Source organism: Gekko japonicus, unplaced genomic scaffold (assembly GCF_001447785.1).
Source record: "Gekko japonicus isolate JY-2015 unplaced genomic scaffold, Gekko_japonicus_V1.1 scaffold27, whole genome shotgun sequence".
Classification (NCBI taxonomy): domain Eukaryota; kingdom Metazoa; phylum Chordata; class Lepidosauria; order Squamata; family Gekkonidae; genus Gekko; species Gekko japonicus.
The window spans coordinates 465,271-483,228 of NW_015172002.1; the positions used below are offsets into that span (position 1 = coordinate 465,271).

Sequence of the window (17,958 nt, forward strand, 5' to 3'; positions counted from 1 at the left end):
GGCATTCCTCGTTGCCATTACCTCGGCCAGGTGAGTGGGTGAACTCCTGGCTTTCAGACACGACTCACCTTATCTATCCTTCCTCCCAGATGGGGTCTGTCTGGTGCCAGACATCTCTTTTTTACCGAAGGTGGTATCTGAATTCCATTTGCAGTCTGAAGTTTATCTCCCTGATTTCTATCCTGATCCGAAATCACAGGAAGACAGGCTAATGCACAATATGGATGTGAAGCGGGCCCTCCTTTTCTATCTAGATAGGACGCGCCCCACCAGACACGCTACACCCCATGTGGGCACTCGTACGCTACACCCCATGTGGGCACTCCAATCACAGCCCAACATCTATCCAAGTGGATCGTAGGTCTAATACAACTATGCTACCTACTGGCGAAACAGCCGTTACCAGGCCCGGTGCGGGCTCATTCCACCAGGGCTGTCGCGACATCCACTGCATTTCTGAAGGGAGTCCAGTTGCAAGACATTTGCAAAGCCGCAACCTGGGCCACACCTAATACCTTCATCAGGCACTACGCCCTAGACGTCCGCAAAACCACCAGTGACCATCTGGGACATCAGGTTTTATCATCGGCTAAGCAGTAAACACCTGACAGCACCCACCTCCAGGTAGGCTACTGCTCGCTAATCTCCCATTGGTGTGAAGCACAGAGACCACGAAGAAGATAAACAGGTTGCTTACCAGTAACTGGTGATCTTCGAGTGGTCATCTGTGCATTCACACCACCCGCCCTCCTGCCCTGCTGCTGTCTTCTTCTACCTGTTTTATTAGGAGTTGATACACGGCGGTTTGTAGGAACTGGTGGGATGTCCGCGCACGTCCTTCTGGGCATGCGCAGTGGGCCTCCTGCGCATGCCCGGAGGGGCTGGGCGCGAAAATCCTTTAAAAGAGCTTGCTACGGCACCGGCAGATCCAGCGCAGGCGCACTAGATCCCATTGGTGTGAATGCACAGATGAGCACTCGAAGATCACCAGCTACTGGTAAGCAACCTGTTTTTATACTCGAAAAAGTGAACGTTGTATTTATTTTATGGTTTCCTGGAATTAATAACCGAACCTGACAGGTTTCCATTAAGAAACACCAAATTTCCTTTAAGAAATACCAAATTTCTTACCACTCCTGTTAACTAATCTAGCATGACTATAATGGGGGTGGGGACCACACAGAAGATCAGCAAGTAATACAGTAGTCAGATTTGTGAACGGGGGATTTACAAGAGGAAGAATCCTTGTGCATCAAAAACTCTCCGTTCTTAAAATCTTAAATTAACCCATACTGTGCTACCAATGGCTAGTTAGTCAGTTCCCCTGGGGCATGGTTTGACAGCTAAAGCCTCCCCATTCATCCTGTAGATTAGGAGAGACTCATTGAATATCCAGGTTGCTGATCCTTTATGGATTGTTTACTATATCATTTGGATGGGGGGGCTGTATCGCAGTGTTGACCCTGATACCACTGTGTACATATTCTTTTGGGCAATGAGTGACTGCAGAGCTATTGTGGACTCCTTGTACTTTTCTCTGTCTGCCCGCTCTCATACAGAGCAGCCTCTTGACTTCTAAGCAAGACTGACAGGTTTCCATGGTGGCAAACATGATTTTTGAAAGCAATGTCATAATTTCTTTTTTAAAGGGTTTTGAAACTAAGTGTAGAAAGCTGATTCTTTTTATATATGTTTTTTTTACAGTTTTTTCCTGAAAAGGGATACCTCCAATGAATTATCTACCTCAGCACACAGCTACAGATGCTCTCAAGTCAGTCAATCAAAGAAATCATTGTCTGTGGAATATCTTCCCAAAACAGTTAAAGAACTTTCAAGAACAGATAATGTTGATGTTGAGATTGATGATGGCTCCTTCGCAACCCAGAGGCAGCTAACTGAAATATATAAGTCATTATGTCTGGCAAATAAACAAAGAGCAGACAGTAGCATTAGTAATGTGCAAGTAATTTCTCATATCTATAAAGACTATTATCAAATGGAGAAAACAGATAATAGACCAAGGCAAATTCGACCTAAAGCCCAGATTTCTAAGAGCTGTTCTCCTGATCTCTTTAAGAAAAAGAGTGAACCTGAAACCAGAAAACGAGTGACTAGAACAAAAGCACTAGGAGACACTAATTTGTGTATGGGAAAACACTTAGAAGAGAATGAAGATCAGGAAATCAGTAAGAAAAAAGGAAAATGTGTAAGAAACAAACACCAGGGTTCTCTGCCAGCAAACTCTATCGAAGAACTAAAAAGGTCAGCAGCATGTGGTAAACTACCAGTACAGCATGTTAACCAGACAGCAAAAAATGTAAAAAAAGATCCGAAAGACAAACAGTCAGAGGAAGGACGTGAACTTCTGAGGTCGGCAACTTCAGCAGGGAGCCTTAACAAGATAAATAATGAGAAACTTAGTGAAAAAAGGTGGCATAGTGCTGAGGTGCTGAGTGTTGGAATCTCAAAAACAGCCCCTGATACACTGAGGAGCTGGCAAGAAGATGAAGATGTTGGATTTTCTGATACAGATAGTACATATTCTGTGGATTCTCTTTCATGTATTTATACAGCAGTCCTGACTGAGCAAGTGAGGCAGGAAGAGTCAGCTGGAATTCAGGACACCCTTGACCTGGAAGATGCTGAAAGTGATGACAGCCAGATGTCTCAGGATTCTCTTACAGAAAAGTTGAACAAACCTGAAAGCCAAGATCAAAAGTGTTTTCCTTGGGCCCATGAAGAACCTGTTAACTTTTACAAGGACAGTAACTGTCAGCCTCTCTTCTCAGTATTGGCAACCACATCTACATCAGGCAGTCATTTGACTGAGCATGAGAGAAGCTTTTCTTTGGATAGTCTAGGTGATATTGATGAAGTATCAGAAGACATGGCAGAGGAATGCAAATTGGAGTCATTAGATGAAGTGCCAGCAGAACTTTTTTGGGGATTGCAAAATCCACAGTTAGAAACCAGAAATGGCAATGAACAGCACAACTCTGATGAAAATATAATAAGAAAATCTGATGACTTGAATTTCAATGCTAGTTCTTTTTATCTGGATGCTAGTACACAGTCTGGTTCCAGTAGCATTTGTGATCAGTCACTGAAGGAGATGAAAATTAATTTTTCAGTTCAAGGAAGGTCTTTAGATCAAAGACCACATGCTGCAGGTGAAAATCTTCCAATTTCGTCAGATGCTTGGCTTTCCTATGACTTAAAAAGTGGGAAAAGCAGCCCCATAACAGTGATGCCTTCTTTCCAAGACCACTCAGATTTTCAGGTTGCTCAGGTACACCCTTTTAACACTTCACATAACTGGATGAAGAAGGATGAACTAAGACAGTCAGCTGCTGAATTATCATTTGTCTCTTATAAAGAGCCTCATTGGATAGCTCATGAGCCTACCAAAATTGAGATGCTATTTTCATCTGCACCACCATCAACACCATTACCAGAAACAAGAAAACATCTTGAGAGAGAAATGGTAGGAGCTGCAATGTCAGTTTTCAGCTCAACAGCAGACATTTCATTTGATCATGTTTCTGCATTTCCTACAAAACACAGTTACTGTGAGATTGCCTTACCACCAGAGTCTAATAACCATCAACCTGATGAGTTGGCTGAGGGTGGATCTACTGATGAATGGAAGCAAACATCTAGCTGTTTAAAAGAAACCCCAGGCAAAAATAATTCATCTCAAGCATCAGAAAAACAAGACCTCTCTGTTTCTTCAATTTATCCTGAGAAGAATGAAGTTTCAAAAACTAACTCATTGATTTCTACATCCAGTATGCACTGTTTACAAGGAGAAGAACCTCATATAACTACTAATCTAGAAGACTGCATCTTTAGAACTATTGAAAAAGACAGCATTGATTATGACTGTGATGGTAGTATAAAGGACTCAGAAGTAGTTGATTCAAATACTGAAGATAAATCCATCTGCACATTATCCAGTGAGCCTCCTAGATTGGCTACAGTGGGCACAACAGAAGAAAAACATCAATGCCATGAAAATTTGTTTTCAAACAAAAATATATTATTTAGTAATGAAAGTTTCTGTCTGTGTGACATAAGAAGCAAAAGTCAAAATCATGTTGAGGAAGAAGAGTATTCTCATGATAAGATCCATTTGGTAAGATATGATGGATGTAATTTTAACCTAGCACAGAAAATAAGATACCAGCAGGTGACAGCAGAAGACACTTCGGTGAGCAGTTCTGCTGAAAACAGATCGTATCCTATGAAGACAGCAGCCTCTCACCGTAAGGATCAATTTACTCCACTACTACAAATCTCTGCAACTGAGAAAGCCATTATATATGAAAACAGAGATGTCTTAACAGAATCTGCTTTAGAGGTGCCTTCGTTTAGAGAGGTAGAAGAAAAAAAACTGCAAGATGAAGAATGGAGTTTAGGAAATTGTTTTGAATTTCAAACCGAAGCCTTAGTGAGCAAGTCTTATTCTGGTTTCATACCAGACTGCTCTGAAAATTACTCAAGACAAAAAGGTTTGTTAATTTTGGACACTGAACATTTGATGAGAAACACCATTGAAGGGAAAATGTATAACATGACTTGTATGGATTTGGGGACAGACAACGTGATATGTTCTAGTGTAAATGTAAATGAGAAAAAAGGTGAACTTTCAGTTCTTGATTCTTGTTCATTTGATGATAAAGTCTCTTCAAAATCCAATCCAAATATATTGTGCCAAAACACAACAAGAGTAGAAAAGGACGTTTGTGAGACCAGATCATTTTATACAGGAAATAATTCAAAAGAAACTGGCTCTATTACCTCTATTGATGAGAAACACACAGTTCTTTATAATTCTGACAAGTTTGGCTGTCCTGGTAAAACCAAAGTTCGGCACAGATCTTTACCTTCATCAAGAGAGGTGAACGAAGCATCACTTCTGTGTATGGACCTTAAAAAAACTGACTATTCAGGAGTGGAATTGTGTACCACTCAAGCCGAAAATTACACTGAAAATAATTCTGTAAAAGTGTTAGAAAATAGAGTTTTCTCAGCTACAGCTTCCCAGGCACAGACTCCTTGTGTGAATAAAGAATCTGAATATCTCAAAGAGAAAGTTGTCACAGCTGCTGTATCACTTTCTGGAGAAAATAAGAGTAAACATAGTAGTAAGTCAGTGTGCTGTGAAGAACTCACTAAGCTAATAAATAGTGTTAACAAACTGGAAAATGACATGTTAGAAATTAAATCTAGTCAGAATAAAAGTTTGTGTAATTATCCTGGAATTGAATCTCAAAGTGAACCAGTAGTGAATAGGAAGAGCTTTGAATCAAGTTCTCCTTTTCACAGACCCAGCAATGAGCATGAGAACTGTGAAAGAGGATTGCCTGTAACTGAAACACAGGAAGAAACTAATGAAGAGAAGGTCCAGCTGAGTGATAACAGCAAAGGAGAACTGTGTGCATCAAAAGCAACAACTGGGCCTGACATCACCTTTCAGTCAAGCAATGTCGATGAAATTAAAATTCAAGAAAATTCAAAAGAAAGTGAATGTCACACCACAGACATGAAAGCAGATTGGGAAAGAACTGAGTCAGCTGTGTATTGTAGCTCAACAGTTTTAACTAAAAAAACTGTTAACTGCCTTGACGAATATGAAGAACCTGTTCAAGATGACAGAGTTATAAAAACTGTTTGTGCCTCTGTACCCACAGAAAGCAGACAAGAGGACACTTCAGATTGCAGTAAAGAACATAAAAAAACACCTAACAATGAAAGTAAGAGTTGTTTAATAGAAAGCTTGATATCCCCCAAGGTTGTTTTTCAAGAAAATGCAGTTGATGAGAATATAATTAATTTTGAAACAGAGGGCAAAGAACAAAGTGATGCATCAGAAAAAGAGGGGTTAATTGGGCCACACACTGCTGAAAATGATGCTTTAGTCCAAGAGAAACCAGCTTATGATCATCTATATTGTGACAGTGCCAATGATGATGAGATTCCAGAAAAGTATTTTGTTGCTTCTCCATTGGAAGAAGAGGATGGACTTCAGTTACCAGTAGCATGTCTTGACACCGATGAAACACAGAGAGAAAGAAGTCATTCAGGTGTCACAAATAAAACACTGAGGGACAATAGTAATGATGGTTCTTTGTGTGGAGATAGAGATGTAGTTGGGCAATGCAAAATAAGTGAAGAGTTTGGACAAGTAGATAATTTTGAAAATATTAATGCATCTATAACTTTAGATGGAAATGGACTTGATATTTATGAATCTGTCGCAGATGACTTTATACCTAATAAAAAAGAGGAAATGCATCTGATAACCCCTGCTCATTTGGCTATGACTGAGGTACTGGCCCATAGCTCCAACACACAAAGCATGCATATTTTTAAAACGGGAGAGGAAGAGAGGTATTTCAAAGAAAATAGTGAAAGAGCAGAACTAGAAACTTCACAAAATCAAGCTGAAGTTCTACCAGAGAACAGATGCAGCTACTGTATTTCAAACAAGGAGACCTTGTTAAGTGAAGTATCAGAAGAAAGTGAATGGTTACCTCACATTTTTTCAAAGAATAAAGGTGATGTTGGTAATGACTCAGTAAATGTTAACCAAAAAGATCTACCAGAAAGTATAAATCTAAGCTATAGAGTAACTGCCATAGGTGTTAAAGATTTGCTCTGTCAGCCTGTCCATAGTCCTTTGTTAACTGGAAAAAATAGAAGTGAAGAAAATATTCAAGATGACCCTACTGATGCAGGTGATTCTTCAGTGCTATTCAGTAGAAGCACTAGTGATGTCACAGGTCTCCAGTACTATGAAACACAAATGGGTAGTAACATACAGGCTGGAACACTGTCTACCTCTACCAAAGGAAGAAGAGATAATTCTGATGTTGTTGTGCAAAACAACTATATTAACTTTTCTCATGAACTACTAGAACAGGACAGAGAAATGAAAGCAGACATCAGATTAAAAATAGCTTCTGATTATATTGGATCTGAGCAAGTTCCTAGTGAGGATAACCCAAAATCATGTATTGCAGAATACCATGGATCGCTAGCTTTTGTTCCTGCTAATGAAAAAATGCCTCTCACAAAGTTGTTATCTGAAAATGCAAGTAATGATTTGGGGAGTTCTAATGAAAAACACAGTGCAAGAGAAGACCAAAAACCAGAACATTATTTACATTCAGTTAAAAACTTTGCTCAAAAAGAACATGCTGTGTTAGGCTCATTTGGTTCCAAAACAATGTTTCCCTCTGCAGTGTTCAAAGAAAATGCAGAAGAAATAATACAGTGTTTACCTGAACTTTCTTCTGAAAAGAATTTTAATAGTATTAACAGTCAGAAAGTGTTGGATTCACTATTGCAACATAATCAGACAAATAAATGCTTCGGAAATACTAATTCTACTGAGACAGAATGTGAAACAAATAGCGAACAGATTATCAGCGAATTGGGGTCTCAGGGAAAAACTGAGACTATGGTGTACAGATCTTCTCATGATCTCTGTGAGAGGGACTCTGACGTGACTTCAGAAGGTGGAGAAGAACTTTTACAGCACTCCACCCAAGCCTTGTGGGAAAATGCTAATTACCGTGATGACAGTTGTGCACAGTGCAATATGAAACCATATGTTTCTGAATATTCTGCTAGTCTCTTAAACAGTTCCACTTCATTTCCAAACGTTTTGTTAGAGTACTCTATAGACAAGTATGAGACTGGTGGTCTTTATTTTGGGGAAAGAAAAAACATAAACTCTAAATTTTTGGATGTAAAAAGTGACTATGATGTGCATCAGGAATATAGCAAAATCATCAGTAATGCTGAGAGTGCAAAACCTCAAGAAATAGTGGAAATATATCAAAAGGAAAAGCAAGAGGAAAGTTCTTTCCCTGAATGTCTGGGTAAGAATGAGAATCATCTACATTTACAGTTTCAGAATAATGTAGATAGGACAGAAATAAGTTTGCAAGAGAGAAGCTTGCTTACTCATCAAAGCTTAGAACAAATAAGCAATGATGAAGTGATGCAGACTCATTTAGGTTCTCTGAAAGATTTTCCCATGTGTACAGAATTTAAAAATGCAAGTATTACTGAGTCTTCAAGATCCCCTGAAGATTTCACATCTTCCATGTGCATGCATTATACTGACTCGCTACAAGATGCATTTTTGACTTCCCATTTGTCGTCTGCTTTCCAAGTGCAAGAAAGTCAAGTGGTCTGTTATCAAGCTTCTCCAGAGGTTCCATGCTCATCTTCAGAAGCCCCTGTTAGCCTCAGTAGATATCAGAGCGAAACTGAAAGACCAGTTCTAAATGCAGCTACATCAAGCTTCCCAGAGCCTGTTACCAGTCAAATGCAGGAAAGTCAGTGCAGTGATACTGTGATATTTGGCCAGCAGCCATGTGCTTTAGAGACTACTTCTAGCTCTCAAGGAAACACAAGTTTAGATGACAGTGAAATCCACAAATCTAAACTTGAAAAAAACCACTCTGAAGCAGAAGTTTGTCCAAAGTATAGAGCTAAAGTTCCACTGCAAAGATGTTTAGAAAACATTGGCCCAAATTCATATCCTCCTCCACATTCATGCCCTGATTCACAAAGAGACCAAAGTACATATTTTAGTAGCAGTGTTAATATAGAAAATAGACCTACCTCTGAAGCTAATACTGATGTCATTAAAAAATGTGAATTGAATAAGGAAAGGGAATTTTTGATGTCAGAACAGCTAAATCCCTCAGTAATTAATGACAATATGTCTTCTAAATATTTATCAGGTAACAGCTGTTTGTCTTTGCAAAAAGAACCTGAACCAGAGATACTTAGAAAGAAAGAAAAAGGTTTTACTGTACAGAATGCAAACATTAGCAGAGATGATGAACAGTGTGGTTTACAGAGTCATAGTTTATCAGCCCCATCTATTGTTGTCATTACTAATTTTGAATGTGCTTCTGAAACGTCATCTAAAATAGACTATTGTGAGCATCTTGCTTCTAAGTCATTACAGGAATTAAATATGAGTGTTGAGCCTCCATCCCCAACTGAAGATGATATACACAGAACTGATAGCTGTTTAAAATTTAAGGCAGACAGTGTTGTTCCAGTTAAATATAAACCGAGGTTTCAAAAGAAATCAGCTCAAGCTCAGAGATCCATTAACTCTGATAAAAGAAACTGGAGAGAACGATCTCAGAGCAGTCACTCTTCAGACCCCTCTCCTGTTCGCTATCCAGTAGCTGTTGATCGCACAACTCATAGTCCCATGGATACAGAGACTGGAAAGTGCTCAGATAAAGTTCCTTTAGTATATGGACACAACATGGACACAGAAGAACTAAGATTCCGAACAGAAGCATCCTGTGGACTATTACAGGACAATAAAGATGTAATGCACTTTAGTTCAAGTGATATTAATCCATATATTCACTCATGGCAGCAAGATGAACGGTGTAAGATTGGTTGGAAGCAGTATGTTTTTGGAAGTGCAAGTGATGTCTCTTGCAACCCACCCCCATTGAGCCTGGATACTCAAACAGTTATGAGGTGCTCCAGTGTGGATAATGGCTTAAACTCTGAGAATTCTCCTTTCCATTCTCATCTCAGTTCTTATGCTAATGCGAGAATACTGTCGAGCACCATAAGTAGCACAGATGACATTCAGGGATGGGAAGTTGCAAGAGAGGGCTTTGAATCTACACATTCAGATGAAAGTATCAAACATTATTCCAATGCTTCTCATGATGAACATGAAACTACATCTGAGAACTGCATTTCCAGATGTGATCGCTCTCAACAGTCCGGAAACACGTCCATGCAGGTTGATGAAATTGTTCTGCTCTACCCTTCTGAATCAGATTTACCCTGTAGTAAACCTCAAGGCCATCTTACTTGTGAACGGGAAACACAAACGGAGCCTCCAGCAAAGCATAAAAGACCAAAGAGACACCGCAGAAGCTACACTGATATATCTGCAAGAAAACCAGAGGAAGCTAGGAGTTCATTCCAACAGCCATCTTCTTGGTCAAGTGTACAGAATCTTTCTATGCATCTATCACAGCTGCTTCACAGCACTTCTGAGCTGCTAGGAAATTTTTCTTTACATACAGTTAAAGATAATGAACAAAGCGACCAAAAAACAAAGGATAAGGAAAATGTGAAAGCTTCAGTGTCTGATAGCTATACTCAAACAACAGAAGACATAGGCATTCAGACAGATATTCTAAGACACCCTCAATGCAAGAACAAAGAAAACCAAATCAAATCTAAAATCGAAAGTGAACCAATGAAATCTCAGGAGGTAAATGTGATTGTGAAGGTTGTACATACAGACACTGTAGCTCTGATGAAAGAGAGAATATCAGATAGAAAGGGGTTGATGCTACAGAGCATGCCTGACTTAAGAAGCCATGATGACAATAAAATTCTAGAAGAGTCCCATGTGTCTAAGGCTACCTTCAATAAAGACTCCAGTTCTTCCCTAGACATGCAGAAGATACCATTAGTTGCTGCACAAACAGTTACCCTTGGCAATCTTGAACCTTCTCTAACTACATCTTCTTTTCACTCTCAACATGATGAGACTTCACACCTGGTAGTTAGTAAACCTTCCTCTAGCATCTCTCTATCTTCAGCATGCTATTCTCAAGATAGGAAACATGTCAGTAAACATGGAATTCCAGAAACAAGGGAACTGTACTGCAATAACAGCTTGTTCGTTGACCGTGCATCTTCCCCTATTCTGACGCTTAGTGCCAGTCCAGTCAGTCGGCAGCATTCATTAAACAAATCCACTTCTTTCAAAAGTTCTGTTGGGAATCTGAGAGATACAGCAAATGTTCTAGCTAGTTTTAGAAAAAGGGAATCAGGCCCACTATACGACATTGCTTCTCAGGATCTTCATGTAGATACTTCTTCACAAACAGACAGTGAGTCTACCACATCTAGAGATAGCAAGGAGGTTTGCAAGAAGTCTGAAAATGCCTTGGCTAAGAATACAGCCAAAGAGCTTTCAGGTATAGGTGCATCAAAACAAAAGCACAGAATTACACATACTGCAGTTCACACCAAAAGACTCTATCATTCAAGCAGCACATTGGAACTTTCTAGCCATGGGGAATATTCAGTCGATGATCACAGAGAGACTGTGCCAGTGGAACATTCCTTTCATCAGATATGTGCAACCAGGACAGCAAGAAACTTTTCAGGTGGAATCAAATATGAAAGTCCTGTTGGAAATTCTGAATCCTCACCAACTAATAAATCCTTTCAGATATCTTTAAATGAGCTTAATAGATCTTCATCTTTAAAATCTACTGAGTCCCCAAGGTGTCTGCTTGATTCTTTTTCTCCTCGGTGCCATCAGACTTGGAGAACTAACAAAAACTATCCTTGTTCAGCATCTGAAATTAGTGAAATGCAAGGTGATGATACTGTTGAGGCAGAATCAGATATGGAAACTGAGTGTAATACTGAAATTCTGCTAAATGAAAATACTTCCTTAGTAAAGACTCACAGACTTCGTAGCTATAGTCTTCGTGACCTGCCTGTGCACAATAAATTTAGCAACTGGTGTGGTGTGAAGGGGGGTGCCCACTCATCTTTAACTAGCCTGACTCGAAGTACTGGTGATATCCAGAGTCCGGCAGAAAGGCGGACAATTAACACAAGAACAATAGAATTTCAAGATAGACCCTTGCTTGGTGAAAGGAAAACCAGAGAAATTGAGAGACTACAAAGAGAGCGTGCCCAGGTTATGTCTGGCATCCATTTTGATATGAATCAGCCTCCTCTTACTGTGGAACTCACTGAGGCAAAGTTAAATTATGGCATTGGGGAAACAGACGCACAACTAAGGATCCTTCAGAGTGGAGCAGGCGAGAATTTGACATCAGTGCCCACAAAACAGCAACTTTATGAAAGGTGAATTACTTTACATTTTTTAAAAATACCAGAAGCATAGCTTCTCATGGAACAACCATAGATATTTATTACTAAAAACTATTGTTTTTAATATTTCAAAGCAAATTAGACATAATGTGAACATGGGGCTGCTATTGAAAATGGCATCCATTTCACGTTCTTTGTAATGAGTAATGCAGCTTATCCAAAGTAATCATGATGCTGTGCTTTTCCCCTCTCCTGCTTGCAGTCAATGATACGAAGTGAGGGTGGAGAAACATACACCCTTTGGCTTGGATTAGGCTTACCAGATGCCTGCTAACGGCGGGCAAACTCCTGGTGATTGTAACTAATGCCCACTGATGCTCATCTATTTGGTGGGCAGAAGCAGGCTGGCAAAATGGGGGAAGGTGATCTTCACCACTGCATGATGATGTCACTTCTCATGTGACCTGGAAGTGCTGGCATTGGACTGAAGCGATGTTTTAGCACTTGCCCAGAATCCCATAGCGTATGTGGGTAAGTGCTAGAGTGGCACCACGATGCAATGCCAAAGCTTCTAGGTCATGCTGGAAGTGACATCACGTGGTGATGGATTGCTGCTCCCCACAGTAAGTCATTACCTCCCCACATCTCTCACGGGTTGCCAGGCCATGCAATCAATGTATCCATTCCTGGCAACCCAAGCTTGGATCCTCCTGTAATTTCTGTGAATGTAAGGGATTTCCATACAAGAAGCAGAACTTCTTTGCTTCCCTCCTTCTGCTGCAGGCCAGTATACACTCAAAATGCTGTTCTTTGGGGGCCCGGGGGCCCTCTTGAACAGCATGGGGAGAAAGTTGGAGGTCTGTAGCAGGAGGGTGCAATTGGCAAAAATCTGCAGTCTGACATTGGAGTGGATCCAACCATCCTCTAAGTAGCCTTCCTCCAGCCTAAGGAGCTTTTGCAAGTTAAGTGGCTGTTGCTCTGGTGGAAGAACCAGTTCAGGGGAAGGCTTCAGACTTAAGCGAAAATGAGGTATAAATATTTAATAAATAAAGTGGGAGGGCAGGGGTAGGATCCACCCAATTGTGTCAAATGTGGGATTTTAACATTATCTACAATTCCTTCATTTCCCTTAAGACCTAGTCATTAAAAACTTTCATATTTACCTTAATTTTTTAAAAAACAATTTTCTATTTTTCTCAACTGCTAGAATTTTATATATTTTGCATATTCATTTCCCCTCTTGCAGTCCTAGTTCTTATGTAAGCATACAAACTAACATCTTAACATATATACAGTGGGCTTTGTAATTTTCACCACATCTGTGTTATATGAATTATCAACTTTCTCCCACCATCCCCACGACAGGCACAGAAAGTCAATTGAGATACTGAGAAAACAGAGAGAGGAGAGACTTCAGTGTTTCCGAAGGAGTCGTAGCCTCAGTCCACAAAAACATCTTAGTCTTCTGCAGTCAGTGGATATGAACCAGAGAGATTCAGACCTGCCTAGCCGACACTGTGAATACCTACAGCAACTGAGAAGAGATGTTATAGAAAATACCAGGTAGGCTTTACTGTTCCTGGTTCTTTTTTCTGGAGGAGTGAGGATTTTAGGTACTTTGAGCTATTTGTTCCCCCTTCCTAACTATCAAAATGTAATCATGTCTTACAATAGATGTCTTGTGTGTACAAAGGGATATATCATGTTATACTATACAGCTGTCTTGCCTTGCCTGATTTCCTAGAATGTGTCCAAACATTTTAACGTGATGATCTACTGATTTTTGCACAAGGAAGAGGCATACTCTATATTACGTCCCACAAACAAGCATATTTTTTTCTTTCAGACATGTCTCTCTCTAGTTAAAAGAGGTATAGACTTTTCTACCATTAGTTTGAACAGAACTCTAATGTGGCCCCTCCATAGCTCTTGTTCATTTGTCATTGTCGGAGCATTTTAACCTGTCCCCCTCCAAGTATATGCTGTTGATCCCGTACATCCTAAGTATCTTGTTACTTAATTTTGCTGATTTATTCTAAACAAAGTTTAACCTAGGCATCTAATGATCTCATGGTTCATTAGTGCATGTGATTTGTTGGTGTGAATTTGAGTGCATTCAACATTACATTTTCTAAAATTTAAAAAGGTGAAATTCTGAGAGGAAGATGTACATGAATAAGAAGTAAACAAAAGGAAATACTAGATAGCAAAACTCAAAGGAAAAAGAGATGCAGGAAGTATTAGTTAAGACACTGCCCTAGTCTAGCTGTTACAAATAAATATAGCGTGCTTGAATTTAATGGTGTATATGTTTTATTAAGCGGAACATTTTTCAAAAGCTCCAAGCAAAAAGTATTGCAACCTCCTTAGCAAGCAGAAAGAGAGAAGATTTAAGTTCCAAAAAGCAATTCTCACCTCAACATTATTAAAGACTGGTTTTAAGAAGACAAGCTATCAGAAATGGATTCATTGAATTCTTCCCTTTCCTGTAGAGTTCATGAACCAAAAATGAGGATTCAGCATCCTTCAGAGATTGAGCTGCTGCTTCGAGATTATCAGAAAGCACAAGAAGAGACAAAAACAGAAATTGCACGAGCCAGGGACAAGCTTCGTGAAAGAGCAGAGCAAGAAAAGAGGCGCATTCAAGAACAAATATTGTCTCAACTACAGAAGGTAAGTTTAAGTTTATAACAGCAAGATGTAGTACAGGAAGGTGTGGCAGCGTCCATATATTGCAGGGAGTTTGGAAGGGGCACAGTCTCCACAACTCTTCCTGGCCCCGTTCGCTGGACTGGCTTCCGAGCCGGGTTGCGCTTCCTCGAGGGGCGCTTTCCGACGAGGCGAGCCAACCTCCCTACACACACACCCCGCGAATCAAGGGGCTTTCCGCTGAGCAGGGCAGCGAGAGAGAGAGGGCGACAGAGCGCAAAGAGCGCAAACGGCAGTGGTGGCTCCCTCCCTCCCTTCCCTCCCTCCGCAGGTGCGGGGCTGAAGCACCTACGGCGGGGTTGGGCGGCGGCGGGCTGACAGCCCCAGAGCAGGAGGAGGGAGGAGGTTTCTCGGCGCCAGGCCACAGGTGCCTTGAGCTTTGAGCTGCTACGGAGCGTCAGGGAGGCGCGCAGTACGCAGCCGGGGGTCTTCTGCCGGCGGGCCTGGCCTCCGGGGCGCCCTCGGGAGCTGGGGAGGGGGCGTCTCTCTGCTTCTCCCTGCCCCCCCCCAGCGGAGGGCGTGGAAGGGTGTCACCAGAGAGCAGGGGCCCCGCCCCCCATGGCACCCTCTGCCTCCTCGCGACCTTCCTTCCTTCCTCCCTCCCTCCCCTGCTTCCCTCTCTCGCCGCAGAGAGAGAGAGAGCGTGTGGGAGAGGGACGGGCGCCAGTTAGGCCGTCGGTGTTGGGAGTTTGGGGGCGGGGAGCAGTTTGGCGCCCCTGAGGGCCGGCGCGCCCTAGGCGAGCACCTAGCTCACCTAGCGGGCAAGCCGGCCCTGGCTGCAACACCAGGGAACAGGGAGCCAATTTTCCAATGAGCCAGACTTGAGTCCAGAGGTACCTTGTCCAGCTGAAGATTTTGTGGTTGAGTGACTGGCCATGTGTCAGAGGCTGAGATTAGTTTTGCAGAATTCTGGAGAGTTACAGGGGGCGAGGCGGGGAGCGGTTTGGCGCCCCTGAGGGCCGGCGCGCCCTAGGCGAGCACCTAGCTCGCCTAGTGGGCGAGCTGGCCCTGAGTACAGGAAGTGGTGACAGCGTCCATATATTGCAGGGAGTTGGGAAGGGGCATGTTGAGTGTCTTTCCTTTGTGTATAGAGACAAGGTGTGATCTTGGGGCTATTTTTGAGCTATTTGGGGACAGGAACGCACAGGAACAGAGTTCCGGCTGGCTTCAGAGTTAGCTACACCCACTACAGCCAAAACCTCTGCGTGCGTGGCTACAGAGGGAAGGCCTGGAGAGCGACTCCCCCCGGCGACTCCTAGCCATTCAAGAACAAATATTGTCTCAACTACAGAAGGTAAGTTTAAGTTTATAACAGCAAGATGTAGTACAGGAAGGTGTGGCAGCGTCCATATATTGCAGGGAGTTTGGAAGGGGCACCCAGGCAAGCCAACGGAAGGCAGTTTAAACTGCCTTCCCTTCCCTCCAAGGGCCGGCTCAGGCAAGCAAAGGGAAAGCATGGGTGTGGCCTAATGAGCTGCCCTATCAGGGGTGTGGCCTAATATGCTAATATGTTCATGTAGTTGGTTGTGGCCTATTATGCTAATGAGTTTCTACTGGGCTTTTTCTACAAAAAAAAGCCCTGCATACACACACACCAGTCTTGTGGAACTGTGCTTTTGCTAATTGTAGGAGCTGAGTATAGTTTTTGGACTACCTCCGTGGTATTTATTATTTTTGCCCCGACCTTCCTCCAAGGAGCTCAGAGTGGCTAACATGGTCTGTTCCTTCTCTCAGTGTCCCATTTTGCTCTGCTCAGATGCAGAAATTACTTTTTTCTATAGGATTAAATGGGAGTCGTTCATTTGCCACTTGCACTGAGCTGGTTTTCTGTCTCATTGGATGCTCCAGAAGTTGTGAAAATCTTTTCCACTACAAACTTATGGATTCTTCTGAACCATCAGGTTTGCTTCCTGTGGAAGCTTTTTATTTTGGCAGCTTGTTCACAAGAGATTTTAGTAATTGGCTAACTACAGAGCTTGATAACGTTACCAGCATTGACAGATCTCAGGACTGTTACTGCACTTGTTACTATTGTATTTAAGAAGATACCCTTCTGTGAAGTATCTTTTCTTCTCTTACAGTTGGGTCCAGCTGAAGATTTTGTGGTTGAGTGACTGGCCATGTGTCAGAGGCTGAGATTAGTTTTGCAGAATTCTGGAGAGTTACAAATCTGTTATTAGTAAAGATGTGAAGGCCCGGAAAAAAACCGGGAAAATTCGGAAAAAATTCGGGTTCTGTTTTTTTCCTGAAGCCTTTTTTGTTTTTTTCCAAAAAATTGGAAAAATTTAAAAAAGAAAAGAAAAAAAATTGATTATGGAACGTTTTATTTTAACATGATGAAAAACAAAACAAGGTGTTCAAATATTTTCCAAATCATTTCTAAAAAATATGTATGGTATCAGATTGATCTAATTTCTGTGCACTGAGGACAAGCAAGTCCTAGGTTACAAACAGAACTCTCCAATGCAAGAACAAGATGCATTTCTTTCTTTAGGAGGTCCTATTATCACAAGAAAAGAAAAAGGTTTCAGTTTTGTTTTTGCATGTGGGTGGGTATTCTGTTTGTAATAATAGTTTGGATACACTATATTTTTAATATGCTAGTTGTGATAATTTCATGCCAAGAAAAAATGTCCATAGTCATATTTTATGTTCCTAAAGTAACAGAATGACTTTCAATCTGGAAAAGATGGTTGGTAAGATTATATATGAGAACAGTCTGTCTGGCAAATGTCATCAGGAAATATTGCTATACAAATGTACAGGATTCAAATCTAGTTGTTTTGGTAGAATCATATTGAGAAGAAATGTTATTTCTCAAAGGGGAATTTCATATTTCTCAGGATATGTCTGTGTTGGCAACTTAATGCTAAAAAGCCAAAATAACTTAGAGGGTTCTCCATAGGTTAAACCATGATTATTAGGCAGACCACTGAAGGAAGGGTGTTCCATAACTCCCATATATGTTAGACTGCAACAACCCCCTGCTGTACATCACAGGAGAGTGCTCTGGGAGAGGTAACTTCCCTTTTGTCACCATGTGGCTGCTTCAGCATTTCCATGTGAATTCCATGCTAACAAAACAACATTACATTCTAAATGGTTGTGTGAATTAGCAGTAAGCTTGCCCACCTTTCTAGCATTTCCTTAATACTGAGCCTTTCATCACAGGAAGAAATGAAGCTGAAAACCCTTGTAAGCACAAGCACTTTATGCACAGATTCTACCCTCAGTCTATCTTCAGGACCAACATCTGGATACAATAGTAGTAACACAGCTACATATGCTGCTAACATATTGGGCAAGCAAGAAGAGCAGGTAAAAAACTTTGATATTTCAGAAAAGTTTAATAAGGCAAGGCTTTTATGAAGCAGAAAT

General features: G+C 41.2%; 1 protein-coding gene across 1 annotated transcript in view; it reads left to right on the forward strand.

The window, feature by feature from the left end:
* Window positions 1-17,958, forward strand: part of STARD9 (StAR related lipid transfer domain containing 9) — a 165,620-nt gene that overhangs the window by 136,602 nt on the left and 11,060 nt on the right. The window contains 4 exon segments of the mRNA XM_015420039.1: window positions 1,705-11,904; window positions 13,237-13,434; window positions 14,364-14,544; window positions 17,752-17,898. Of these exon segments, the coding sequence (XP_015275525.1) occupies window positions 1,705-11,904; window positions 13,237-13,434; window positions 14,364-14,544; window positions 17,752-17,898 (10,726 nt within the window).